The sequence below is a fragment of the Labrus bergylta genome, chromosome 22 (assembly GCF_963930695.1).
Source record: "Labrus bergylta chromosome 22, fLabBer1.1, whole genome shotgun sequence".
Lineage (NCBI taxonomy): Eukaryota > Metazoa > Chordata > Actinopteri > Labriformes > Labridae > Labrus > Labrus bergylta.
The window spans coordinates 12876070-12889269 of NC_089216.1; the positions used below are offsets into that span (position 1 = coordinate 12876070).

At 39.1% G+C, this 13200-nt stretch overlaps 2 protein-coding genes across 2 annotated transcripts; one reads left to right on the top strand and one right to left on the bottom strand.

Annotated features, from left to right (window-relative positions):
• Positions 1-1097: 1097 nt before the first annotated feature.
• On the bottom strand, positions 1098-4438 carry zgc:194312 (uncharacterized protein LOC794943 homolog). Its single transcript, XM_020629175.3, has 2 exons — positions 3360-4438; positions 1098-2046 (listed from the first exon to the last, which is right to left on the bottom strand). The coding sequence occupies exons 1-2, from the start codon at positions 4295-4297 to the stop codon at positions 1929-1931; spliced, it is 1056 nt and encodes a 351-aa protein (XP_020484831.2). The 5' UTR covers positions 4298-4438; the 3' UTR covers positions 1098-1928.
• A 2515-nt stretch (positions 4439-6953) lies between these two features.
• Positions 6954-13129, top strand: ponzr1 (plac8 onzin related protein 1). The gene is made up of 4 exons (XM_020629134.3): positions 6954-7097; positions 8267-8377; positions 8743-8888; positions 12270-13129. Exons 2-4 carry the CDS (start codon positions 8269-8271, stop codon positions 12405-12407), a joined length of 393 nt encoding a protein of 130 aa, XP_020484790.1. The 5' UTR covers positions 6954-7097; positions 8267-8268; the 3' UTR covers positions 12408-13129.
• Positions 13130-13200: the final 71 nt, after the last annotated feature.

Below are 13200 nucleotides of genomic sequence, written 5' to 3' on the forward strand. Positions count from 1 at the left end.
CCTTTTGTCAGATATGCATAATAACAAAGGAGATACAATTGTTGGCAAGTCCTTATTCTTGAGATGTTTGTTTTGAACGATTCACTTTAGAGGACAACAACTTGTTGACTTTTAAGGCGTCTTTTGTGAAAGTTTTAGTAACTTGTAAGAGGAACGCCACTGTTGAAGCTCAGTTCAAAGACAGAAAAAATTCTTAAGTTTTTTACATCCCGCCAAACTCACTTCCTATTTCTGCAAGTTTGCTTTCACTTCTGCAGCTCTTCCAGTGCAGAAAGAGTGCTACAGGGATGCCATCAAGAGCCTCGCTTTTCAAAGGCTGCTTGTGGCATATGTGCAGAAATGTGAACGCCTTTCTTTCCAACATGCACCACTCAATTGAGTATTAAGGTGTTGGTACTGTGAGCACGTGAGATGGCAAGACCTCTGCCCACACTTTACCGTTCCTGCGGTTGAACACTGTAATTCCCCTTGGTACAAGCGTCTGATTTAAAATGTTATTCCGAAGTTTGTCAGCAACTGTGAAGCCAAACCGACAGTCTGTCTTCCTGCACTATATATTTGATGTATTTTGTTTTGGTAAACATTGAATAAGAAACAGTCAGTCGAAACTTAGCTTTAAAATAAAGTGGTCATTTTCATGCCCATTAATTCTCCAGGGACTTTTAGCTAGCAGCAAATGTCAGAAGTTCAGCACATTTTCCTTAAGAGAAAGTAAAACATTTTGCTAGTTACGGGTATGTTTATTATTTTCATGCTGAGATGTAGTTAGCTAAATAAAGTTACTTAACAGTTAGCTTAGCTTAACATTAGGACAGGAAAAATGGAAATGGTCACCAATAACCAAATTTTCTGCTCCCTTACATCTGTAAATCAAAGTTAGTGCGTTCAGTCAAGGATTTTAGAAAAGTAGGATTTTGAGGCTTATTTATTCCAGGGTGCTTAATGCTAGCTCAAAATTGTGTAAAACTGAAGCTATTAAACTATTGCTATTAAAGAGCAAATTTTTTTTTTCATTACTTTGTCATTATTTTGCTAAGTAACCTTTTTTACAGAGACTTAGCAAGCTAGATGTAAAAAAACAACCCAAAACAACAATATTACTAAAGGGTATAATTTTAATGTGAAGCTAATGCCATGATCCAGTTCGCTTAGCTTAGTAAAGACAGGAAAAGGAAACTGTCAAACAATGGTCTTTCTGAAGCTATGCGGCGTGTGAAGCTGTGTTAGCGTTTTTGTTTTTAAATTTGCAAGCAGCTTATTGCTCATTTAAGCTAGACTAACAGTTACCGTGCTTTTTGGTCCAATAGCAAGTAATGTGTACCCTCACACACAACTGCTAACTTTTTTAGCATCGACCCTCCTATAACCATTGACACACAACACAATCAGTCAATCAAACACCTAACATTTAACATGTAGTGAAAAGTATTTCTGTCTAATTCTCAGCTGCATCACAACAATTGAAGTAAAAACTCTAATATTCACAAGGTTACAGAAAAAACTTTCGACACAACATTCACCAGACAATAACTTAAAGTACATCCTCCATCCCAGACTTTGTAATCCCAAATGATGCAGGTCTGTTTTTATTTTAAGTCATGAGAACTTGAGATCTGAAGAAGCTTCAATCTAAGGCTTGAAGCTTAATAGAAAACGTATTCAGAAGGTTTACTGCTGATGTCTTTGAAACCATATTGTCTTTGTTCTTTGTTCGTTGTTGCCGACAGCATGGCTACAATGTGTGACCATAGCTAAAAAATACAGCAAAATATTACACTCTCTGGTGAGGACAAAACTTGTAGAAGTGGATAATAAATTCCAACAAGGCTCTTTCAGTTCCTCAAGGCCTCAGCTGAGAACACAAATTTTAGTGGTCCTGTGACTGACGGGATCCTGATGATGCTTTTTCACATCAGGCATTTTCCATATCACTCAGACGTGTCCATCTCATGGGGAACTCCTGACATTCGTCTAGTTTCCTCCTCGTCCTCCGAGCCTTGCGGGACCTCCAGAGAGATGATGGTCTGGGCTGTCAGAGTTCGTTCCCTGAAGGAAAAAGCGAAACAAAAAACATAAAATAATCTGCACCCTTTATAGAAGTGTGGGGAAAGAGCTGTTATGACCGGAAAAAAAAACCTTAAAAATAAAAAGGATCTTATTTTTAAGATTAGCTGTGGTTTAATAGAGAACACTTTTATATAGTCTAACTGCAATACTCAATTAGACTATAGACACCCGCCCCCATGGATTCCGGCCTTCTTTGCCATTTTTTTATAATATTCTTCTGGCTATAAAATGTTTAGCATTTTTTAGCAAAAGTCAGGCCAATTTAGATGTGACACTGTGTTTCCCGTGGTGTGTGAACAGGGAGTCAGTCCTAGTGAAGATTAATGAGATGTAATGTATTAATGAGTGAGCTTTCTCAGTGCTGGTGAATGTGTTTAGTTACCTTTGTACAGACTGCTGGCTGTTTATTTTATGCTAAGCTAATGGTTGCTTTTAGGGTCATATTTACTGCATGGACCTAAAGATTATATCAAATAATAAACTGACCTGCAGCATAAAAGTAAATGAGTTAATTGTAAACATCTCTAACTATTCCTTCAGTTAATCTAGAACTAGCCATAAAAGTTAATAGGCACAAGTTAGAAATTAGTTATGTCGTCTCCTTTGACTCTTTGTTTATTGTGTGTTGTAAAAAGTTAAAAGCCTAACACCCTTGTTTTAAATGAGCTGGGTGATAATAAATTCTCCACACAGTGTTCAGTGTTACTTCACATGATATTGTTTAAGTCTGATGTGGTCGTTTCAATCACTAGTTTTATATTCAATTTCTAATTAACTCAATGGCTTTGTATCACATTTTTATCAACCCTTTTCTGTTTTAAATAGTTGATGGTTTTATTCATTCAGTATTGATAAAAACCATGCACCTGGTTCATGACTAATTCGTAACAGAGAAACTCGCGAGCATTCATAAATTGCTTTCCTACTATGAGTTTACTTTGTTTGAAATAAGAATCGGCAATTTGGGTACAATTGATTCTAGTAATATGAGTATGCGGTACACACTGCAGTTTCCTCCTATTTTTCATTACCTACAAGCATAAAGTTATTATGCAGGTGTTACTTCACTACTACTAAAAAAAAGTACTCACAGTTTTCTTGTGAAATAATGTGTCATCACAATGCCACAAAAGCCAATCACATTTTAGAATTTTGTGGCAATACCTGGGGTGGCCAACCAGATCACAAGGGGCCCAGTTCCCCCCCCCCCCCCCCCCCCCCTCGAGTTTTAAAACAAATCCCTATAATAAAAAAAAAGAAGAATTGTAATGTCTGCATCCACAGGGACGTACCGTGATTTTTGCCGTCTGTTTGTCCAGTTGACGTGCACAGTCCAGCCGAGGACGCTCTTGAAGTACCGGGCACAGCAAGGGAACCTGTGACCCAATTGCTCCAGGAGTTCCTCTTTGCGCAAACCGTAAACAACCGGCGCAACACACTGCGCCAAGCTGAAGAAAGCGAAGACAACCACGGCGGACAGCTCTTTAGTCTCCGGTTTAATGAGGTCCTGTTTGCTCATCCTTGTCAGAATGAAGCTTACAAAGTTTGGGAGGATGTAAACCGCAAGTTGGCTCCCATGCAGAGCGATTGTCCTGCAGCCGGTTCGGTTGCGCCGGTTGAGCACCCCTAACCTCCGTCCTTCCACGAAAATCCTCACGTAGCTGTACAGGATGAGCAGCGTGCACAAAGCGATGAAGAGTATCTTTTGTAGCCCACCTGTCCTCTGCTGCTCCAGGCCGCACTCTCCATTATAGCTCACCTGGGAGTCCGGGTGGAGGATGCTTAGAGGGATGATCAGAGCCACGATCCAGGTGAGGACGCCCAGCAGCCAGGGCCAGTGCGCCGAGGTGCACTTCGAGGTGTAGCGCATTGGGTGGCACACGGCGCAGTATCTATCCAGAGCCATGGCCGTGAGCGTCAGGAGGATGTTCGACGCGCTGCTGATCAGGACTGTGATCATGGCCAGACACGCGGGGCGGCCCGGGCGCGCGTTCAGGTGGATCTGGTAGAAGAAGATGCTGCTCATGCCCATGTGGACCAGGGCGGACACGAGCAGGTGGAAAACCAGCACGAAGCGCGCGTGGCTCCGCAGCTGCTCCACGCGCACGATGGTCCAGTTGATGATGAGGTTGAAGATGAGCAGCACCGAGAAGGACACGGTGGAGACGTAGAAACGCACGCAGGTGTAGTCCCTTGCTTCTGTGGACAACGCGGTGTTGTTGGCTGACATTCTTCCTCAGCTGGGCTCCGTTGGATTTAGAGAATGATGAGGACGACGAGTATGAAGAGGATGGTGTGTGTGATGTGATGTGATGAAGTTTGCGCGCCGCATTGTCCTCTCTCACTGCTGCCTCAGTGAAGACTGAGGTCTGACTCAATACGATCAAGACTTCTCTCTCTCTCTCTCTCTCTCTCTCTCTCTCTCACGCACACACACACACACAACTGCTTAATGTCTTGATGTTTTGTCTTGTTTGCGTCGGGTTTTTTTTTTCCGCGTTTGAGGACGAAGTGTTCCTTTATGTGGTTAATAATCTTTCTTGGTTGGTAATGAATATGCAACAAAGCTTTTTTTCTCTACATGTGTCTGAGATCGAGAAGGATTACTTTTTAGAGATATACATTTTGCAGGACAGAAACACTATATCATATCATGCGTCACTATATTGAATATTGATTGTTGAGGTAGTGAAATTGGCTCAAACTTTCCCTTTCTTTAGCAGTAAAAGCAGAAGAAACATGATGTATACAAGTCAAACACTGTAAAGGACTAAATGACTGACTTTTGAAGTACAGAATACTTTTACACATTTCCTTCAGGAAACTTCTGATTGTTGGACTTTAACTTGCAGAGTTTTGTTACTTCTACTTAGATATGGGTCTGATTTATACCAGTGCATTCTATGTTAATATCCCTCTATATGATGGTCCCCAAATGCCACAAAAAGTGCTGTACTCTCAGTTCATCACCACCCAGTGTACAAATGATTCAATCACATCAATCAGTCAAAGATAATGCTGAGTTGTTGTCCAGATAACTTTAAAAAAAATACCATAGTTAGATCAGATAACAATCTGAAAAGAGTTCATCAAAGACTATATTTTTCCCCCATATGTACCAGAAAATAATGTGACCTTATAAGAGTGAAAACTGAGCCATGTGTGAAAATGTCTGAGTTTTCACTAAAATTGTACACAGAGAAATACTTAACCTTTTATTTTGGGTAATATGGACAGATTTTATGATAAAGACACCCTGATCAAAGCCGACGCCTCTATTTGTCCTCAGCTTGTAGCTGTAATAAGTTGAAGTTTCAGTACTGGAGTGTGGAGATGAGAAGCCAGCTGATAATGCAACAGTGTCTTTTTGCTTTCCTCTGGTGCCATCATCAGGCCGAACTAGGCATGCCCAGTTTGTCTATGCATCCAGACAACACTTGTTTATAGTCTCAAGAAACTCTCACTCTTCCGTTTCCCCTGACCTTTTTTTTTTTTTAAGAAATTAGAATAATTTAGATATTAATTTAATAATTTAATTAATAATTTAGAATAAAAAAAGTATGAAAAATAAATCATAAATCCATGGAAGCTAAACCAAATTTAAAAAAACCTGAGAAAGCAACAGGCCAATTACATCGCCTGTCACAATAAAATACAGTGAAGTTATTTTCTGTGTGCCACAAATTTATGATTTATTTTTCATGGTATGTTCCTGCAGCCGTGCACACCTGAGAACAGATAGGCTGTGCCCTGTTGGCCATTTAGATAATTTTATAAGTATCTTAATATTGCAATGTATTTCCCTTTTTGAAAATATGAGTATTAACTGTGTAGTAGCCTCGATGTTAAACTGTAAAATAACAATCCTCTACGATAATACACATTGCAAATATGATCTGTAGTCACATTCCATGTATGTGAAATAAACCCTCCTTTAAGCTAGACTAACAGTTAGCATGCTTTTTGGTCCAATAGCAAGTAAAACTACGGCCAGGTTAACCAATTTTAACAATTTATTAACTTGATTAAAAGAGGCTATCTCAAATTTAAGCTAGTCATTATTGAGCTTCTTTTATTATCACAAGGCTCTGATAGACACTGAGTCACATGCAACATGGTAAAAAGTATATTTAAAAAAAAAGTTTATTATGGGCCTACAAGGTATTACAACAAGTAGGCTATAACAGATGAATATCTGTGTGTGTGTTCTGTTAAAAACAACTTTGTGGTAATTAACGGGGGTCTTTAATACAAGCTGTTCATATTCAAAATAAAAATAAATAAGAAAATAAATAAGGAAAGACTCAAAGGCCTAATTTTAATTGTAAAATGATTTGCTGAAGTCCGACAGCACGTGAATGCATCATGCTTCCTGGAGCCTACCACAGACTGTAAATATTAGGAGCCTACCATAGACTGTAAATATTAGTAGCCTACCACAGATTGTAAATATTAGGAGCCATAGACTGTAAATATTAGGAGCCTACCACAGATTGTAAATATTAGGGGCCTACCACAGATTGTAAATATTAGGAGCCATAGACTGTAAATATTAGGAGCCTACCACAGATTGTAAATATTAGGGGCCTACCACAGATTGTAAATATTAGGAGCCTACCACAGATTGTAAATATTAGGGGCCTACCACAGATTGTAAATATTAGGAGCCTACCACAGATTGTAAATATTAGGGGCCTACCACAGATTGTAAATATTAGGAGCCTACCACAGATTGTAAATATTAGGAGCCATAAACTATAAATATTAAGAGCCTACCACAGACTGTAAATATTAGGAGCCTATTATTGTCTTTTATAATTTTCTTAACACGAGTAATTGTCCATGCATTAGATATCATTTTTGTGTGTGCTCTAAAAGTGAAAGTGTATAAATGTATTTATTCTGAAAACAGGATGGGGGCAGGCTTTACTGAGAAAGAAAACTTAACCTTTCCTCCTCCCTCCTCAAACGAGCATCCAGTGCTGCACTAACCTGAAATCTTTTTCAGAGCTCACGAAACCAGAGAAAAGGTAAGAAAATGCTTTTATATTCGGCTAAATGTGAAAGGCTGATGTTGAGGCTCTTATTTTGATAGAACTAATTAGACTACTTGATGTTTTTTTTTCTGCTGGCCTCGTGGGTTTCGATAATGGTAGATAATTATGTTAACAGTGAAATGAGCAGAAAAACTGAATATGAGAGAATATAAAACGTGTTCTTCTGTTACTCAGCTACACTTTGCATGTTAATCATTAATGTTCATCACGTTACAAAAGAAAAATGTATAAATATATTCTAAAAAATGAAGTTTCTGTCAAAGTCGTTTAATCTCTTACCTCTAAAACTACACCACACACACATTTTTGCACATTTTTTTAATGATAATTTCAACAGGGACATGTAATGATGTTATCCTATTATTGCAATTATGAAAACAACAACAACATCTTAATTAAATAATATAAACGCCTTATACCATGAATTTAAAGATTTTTAAGATCAAGTGGACTTGAAGCTAAATGTTGAAGCTAGCTCACATGACCTCTTCATTAACATGTTAGCTTTCAGTATCGTCGGTGCAAAGGTCCATATTGCTCAAGAAATTCACAAACTACGGTCTTTGTTGTGTCTTTATTGCTTAATATGATTACATGGTGCGAACAGTTAAAAATAATAATAGTAGTGATAATACCTAACTAATTGAATTGAGATTTCCCCAGCTTGAATTCATCTGTGTGTGAACTTAAAGGTTGACCAACTTGTCACAATACTTTAACTACGGGATATAACTCAGTAATTATGATGAATAAACTATTTGAATGCACTTTGAAGACTCTGCTGCACCTGGTATAATTACTCAGAATATGACTTCACATGTGTGAAATATGAAGTGAATATAACACCTCAACATCAAGTTCAAGTGTAGCCTAGTCGTGTGTTAAAAAGTTAAGTTTCAGTTGTGTTTTGAGTTATTTGAAAAAAAAACTGTATTCAAAGGAGTGCGGCTAAAGAAGCATTCAGAATCCCTCTCTTATATTGTTTTCTTTTTGATGATTGCCAAAGAAGATTTAGCCGTGAAAACAGGTGTTACAAGTTGTGTGTGGACCAAAAAAGAACTATGTAGACTTCCCCTACTAAGGTACAACAATATGTCAATTGATGGCGCTTAGTTCCTCCATTTTTGTCCTGTATCCTCCAGACATGGCCGTCTACCAGCAGCCGACCCAGGTCGTGGTCCAGACCACCACAACCCATGGTCCGGGGACATGGAGCACCGGAATCTGTGATTGCTGTAGTGATATGGGCACCTGTAAGTCAATCCAGCAAACACATCATTATTTGACATTAAATAGTTTCCCCACTGATGCAGAAACAGTATTGGTTTAGACTAGAGCAACATTATGTAGAAAAACCGAAGCTAATCTGGATTTATTTCAATAACGGTGACAAAAAGTAATTTATATCTCGTACCAGTGTTTCCCACACGCAAACGATACCTGGGTAAAATGCTTTTACTTGGTTGGTTACAACCAAAAAGAACTATGTAGACTTCCCCTACTAAGGTACAACAAGATGTCAATTGATGGCATATTGGGGAATTCTGGGCTATATATTCTGTTATTTCAACAGAATATTCTGTACAGCTGATTTTTACACATTATTTTCTCTCTGGAGGTTGCTGCGGCCTTTGGTGCTTCCCCTGCATGCAGTGTCAGACAGCCGCTGACCATGGCTGGTGCTGCTGCATGCCGCTCCTGGACGTCTGCTGTGTGGTGTCCTGCCTCCTCCGTTCCTCCATCAGAGAGCGTCACAGCATCCATGTAAGGCTGGCCCGGGGAGGGAGGGAGGGAGGGAGGGAAAAATAAGATACCTAAGGTTAATTACTTCAGGTGAATCACTCAAGTTTCTGTTTTGCATTTGCTCAGGTAAAATGGAAGATTTAGGATGATTTATATTATGAAAAATGACAGTGTGGAGTTCAGTATCTCCGTTAGAAGTCACACCTCAGCTTGAAACTGGGCGTAAGGAAATTATTACTCTTGTAAGTCTTATTACAGAAGTTGTAGTTGTGTTTCTCTTTGTCAAGCAGCTGTGAGAGGGAACACTTCCTCTTTTTCCTTGATCATACAAACCTACAGTTTGCATATTTACTGACATAGTCGTTGCAAAATCTAGCATCAACTGTTAGAAACACGCTGATACGTAATACCAAACCAATGTGGAAATGGCAGGACAGGAATGAACATAACAACAAAATAGGAACATCTGTATATGTATATAACGAAAATACTAAAAGTCGTAACTAAACGTTACGACGTACTAAAGGTACGTTTTGAGTAGTTCTTGAAAAATGACGGTTGAATAGGATTGTATAGATTAGCTGATAAAGTCTGTACGTGTTTTGATGCAAATGAAATCATCATATACTTGTTGGCAGACAAGTTGTTAGACATGTTGCACAAAGTTTGAGGTCTGGGGTTTGAAGAGTGGGATGTACCGAGTGAAGGTGCAGAAGCCTCGTATCAGGTTAAAAAAACCAAAACATGTTCACTGGTGATGCAAGCCAAATGAGGAACAGTGTACTGTACTTATTGTGTGTGTGTGTGTGTGTGTGTGTGTGTGTGTGTGTGTGTGTGTGTGTGTGTGTGTGTGTGTGTGTGTGTGTACATAAAAAAAACATCAGCATTATGATGTAAAACTGCAATAAGTAACGCTGCACATACAGTGAAGTTAACATTGTGTGGGAAACGGATCTTAATACATCCCGTTCCTCTGAAGAATGGTCTGGAGCTGTCCTAAGGTGCTTGATTCCTGGTGTCACATACATGACAGTGTTGAGAAAATGATTTGTTTTCACACTGGCCATCCGTACCGTGCCAAAGTACGCTTCAACGCTAAAGTCCAGTTTGCTTGACCAGTGTGTGTACACTTCCTTGGCTTTGGCACGGTACACTTCACGCACGAGCACAAGCACGCAGGTACACAACGCTGACAGCCTTCATTATGGAGAAATCCAGAGTTTCATGTCTGTGTCTGACTAACATGACACAATATAAGCCACAAAGTAGCTGTCATGTTCTCTGTTGTTCTCCGATGTGCATCTATTTTATTTTTTTATTTATTTATTGCTGTGTCTGATTAAAATGGCTTAAAATAAGCTGTAAAGTAGCTGTCATGTTCTGTGTTTTTGTCTGATGTGCGGACACGGACTCGACTGTGCGTCTTTTTTTTTCTCTCTCTCTCTCTCTCTCTCTCTCTCTCTCTCTCTCTCTCTCTCTCTCTCTCTCTCTCTCTCTCTCTCTCTCTCTCTCTCTCTCTCTCTCCGCCTGTTTGTAAACTGAGCGCACTTCATAATAACATAAAGCGTGCATGTGTTGTATTATGACGTTATGTACAAGAGGTAATCGTGCTTAGGCACGGTTAGTCCTGTGTAGTGTGAACGCTGGTCGGCCAGCGGGGGAATGGCGCAGCGGGGGGGGGCAATCGTGCTTGAGTACAGCACAGTACAGATGACCAGTGTGACTGCGCCTAAGGTGCCTTTTGTATTAACATTCAAATATGACATTTCTTACATCAACAGACAGCAAACCTCAAATAGAAATTCACACAGACGTGTTATGACCGTTTTAACACTTTATTATGTGTGGTGAGCGGACGTGCAGACATTAATGCACTCATCGCACATTGAAGCTGTTTTGACAGAAACATTGTGTTAACAAAGACTCCAGTCTGCAGTGTAGAGCACACGTTACTCTGGTAAATGAAGTTACAATAGAACAGGTGAACGATTTAAGTGTTTCATCTTTCTCCTCTGTGCGTAATGACACACTCGCTCAATCTCGCTCGTCCGTCCGCTATGAGCTATTTCTCCCTATAAGGTTGTTCCATTTTGTAGTTATTAAAAGAATAATCATCTAAAATTCCAAAATATAGGAAAACATCTAGTTATGCTGCTCTGTCCTGGATGATCAAACGTCTTTGGTTTGGCGGGGTAAAGCGGTAATCGCAAAGTGAAAGTCCTTCTTTTTCTGTGGACTAAAAAGACAATTTGAACTGAACTTTCGTAGCTCAAACGGTGCACTCTAACCAAGCTAAACACAAACCTTGTTTAAAGGCACACAAAAACTCTGCAAACAGCTGTTACCACATCCTGACATGTATATGTCAGGATGTGGTAACAGTGTATAATGTGTATAATAGAATAGAATTACTGGGAAATTGTGGAAATGTGTGAAATGTGAAATGTATATGTGCTATGTGACAGTTAGCTTATATCTAGGCGTATGTGTTAGTGGGAGTGGGAGGACGGACATCATTCCATTCAAACTCTTCTTCCACAGATGATCATGAATTACTGAATATGTCTAAAGGGTGACTGCAGTTTGTTGTTTGTTAGCTTTAGCATACTGCAGCTAGTCTTCCTGGGGTCAACATGATTTCCAAAATGGCAATACAACAATACTCATGACATCACAGTTCAACCAATACGGCAACGTAACGCACCAAACACACATCACAGTAAAAACTATACAACTATATAGTAACATTAATAAAATATTCAACAATACATTTATATACAAAACCAACACACTCTTCAATGTCCACACACACACACACACACACACACACACACACACACACACACACACACACACACACACACACACACACACACACATAAATATATATATATATATATATAAATATTCACTTTGACTGAATCCATCAAAGTCTAATACATTTGCTCTAGATGCCAATGTGACCCTGCTCCAAGGAATGCCAATAACTGAAACTCATCTTGAAGTTTCATTTCCAAACTACAAATATTTTAGAGTTGCGTAACAGAATAAGGGGAGGGAGTTCCATTCTTTCATTGCTCTGTACATGACAAGTGTGTTGAACTGATGTATTAACTCTCAGAAAAGTGATACACTACTTTTATGTACAGTATCTTAGGACGTTTGTGTCTGAGGCACCAAATACAGGAGGGAGAAGAGAATGGAAACATATTTGAAAACTCTCTGGACTTTGTTGTTACCCATGTACCATGTCCAATGTTTGGGGTCAGGAACCTTCAGAGATTAGTCATTCATATTCTTTAGCCGATCTTGTGAATATTTTTGGCTCTTAATGCCAAAGTGTGGATGTTTCAGCACAGTAGCTCACTTTCTCTCTCTCCTTTCTTCTCTTTCGTCCCTCAGGGCTCATGCTGTGGCGACTTCTGCAGTCTTCTTTGGTGTTACACGTGTGTCTGGTGCCAGATGAACCGTGAGCTGAAGATCAGGAGGGGCCACCAGGGCAGCACTTCTGTGGTCACCACACAGGTCGTCAGAGGATAAGATGTTAGCTGAGGGCATAAGGCTTGTTTCCCATATTATGTGGTGCTGCCTAGTTATTTCTGTTACTGTTCCAGTGACCAATACATACAAAAAAGTCAGTTCTGTTTGTTCTGTAATCAGTATTAAATGAAAGAAAATAGATGAACACTCAACATTTAGCCTATAATTATTTTTGTTCATACTTTTGTTCAACAATATCCCACGCACACAAACATTTAGCAGTTCATAAGGTGCATATACATCTACGTTAATGGTCCTCTGCCTTTTCAATGATTAGAACAGATGCTTTTCCTCTTTCTGTTCAAAGCTTAAGAGTTGCTTTTAATACCATCTTTTCTAAGTTGAATGTTAGCATGTTACTATGTTGGATTACATGACGTTAGCTCATTTTCTTGTCAGACCCTTGATTCACTCTGACCAGTTTACCAAAGAAGATCCTCTCACAATCTGATTCCATATGAGTGAAGTTTAACTGTTTTTTTATAGACACATACAGTGTTTTGATATTTGTAAAGACACATCATCTGTATCAAATGTGCTTGAAGCATGCTTCAATGATTGTAAATGATGAAGCAGTGAAGATCTACACCTGATTGAAGAGGGCGTTCTTTGAGGCTGTGTGACACAATCCACATTTTGCATGCCGGGACGAGAGTTAAAAGATTAGTAATGGCTTCATAATTTGTTTGAATTTCGTTTTTGAATAAATGATTACAGCACTGCTTGTGATGTTATCAAAGTTTATATCTGATCCTAATGTTTGACTTTATTGCACTGCCTTTCAAAATCTTTT

What these genes read in the sequence shown, in the direction of transcription:
- zgc:194312 (XM_020629175.3), bottom strand. Translation starts at nt 4,297, where the DNA reads ATGTCAGCCAACAACACCGCGTTGTCCACAGAAGCAAGGGACTACACC. An exon ending in AACAGACGGCAAAAATCACG is followed by an intron (nt 2,047 to 3,359) that starts GTACGTCCCTGT and finishes TTTTTCCTTCAG; the next exon opens with GGAACGAACTCTGACAGCCC.
- ponzr1 (XM_020629134.3), top strand. Translation starts at nt 8,269, where the DNA reads ATGGCCGTCTACCAGCAGCCGACCCAGGTCGTGGTCCAGACCACCACA. An exon ending in CTGTAGTGATATGGGCACCT is followed by an intron (nt 8,378 to 8,742) that starts GTAAGTCAATCC and finishes TTCTCTCTGGAG; the next exon opens with GTTGCTGCGGCCTTTGGTGC. An exon ending in GAGAGCGTCACAGCATCCAT is followed by an intron (nt 8,889 to 12,269) that starts GTAAGGCTGGCC and finishes TTCGTCCCTCAG; the next exon opens with GGCTCATGCTGTGGCGACTT.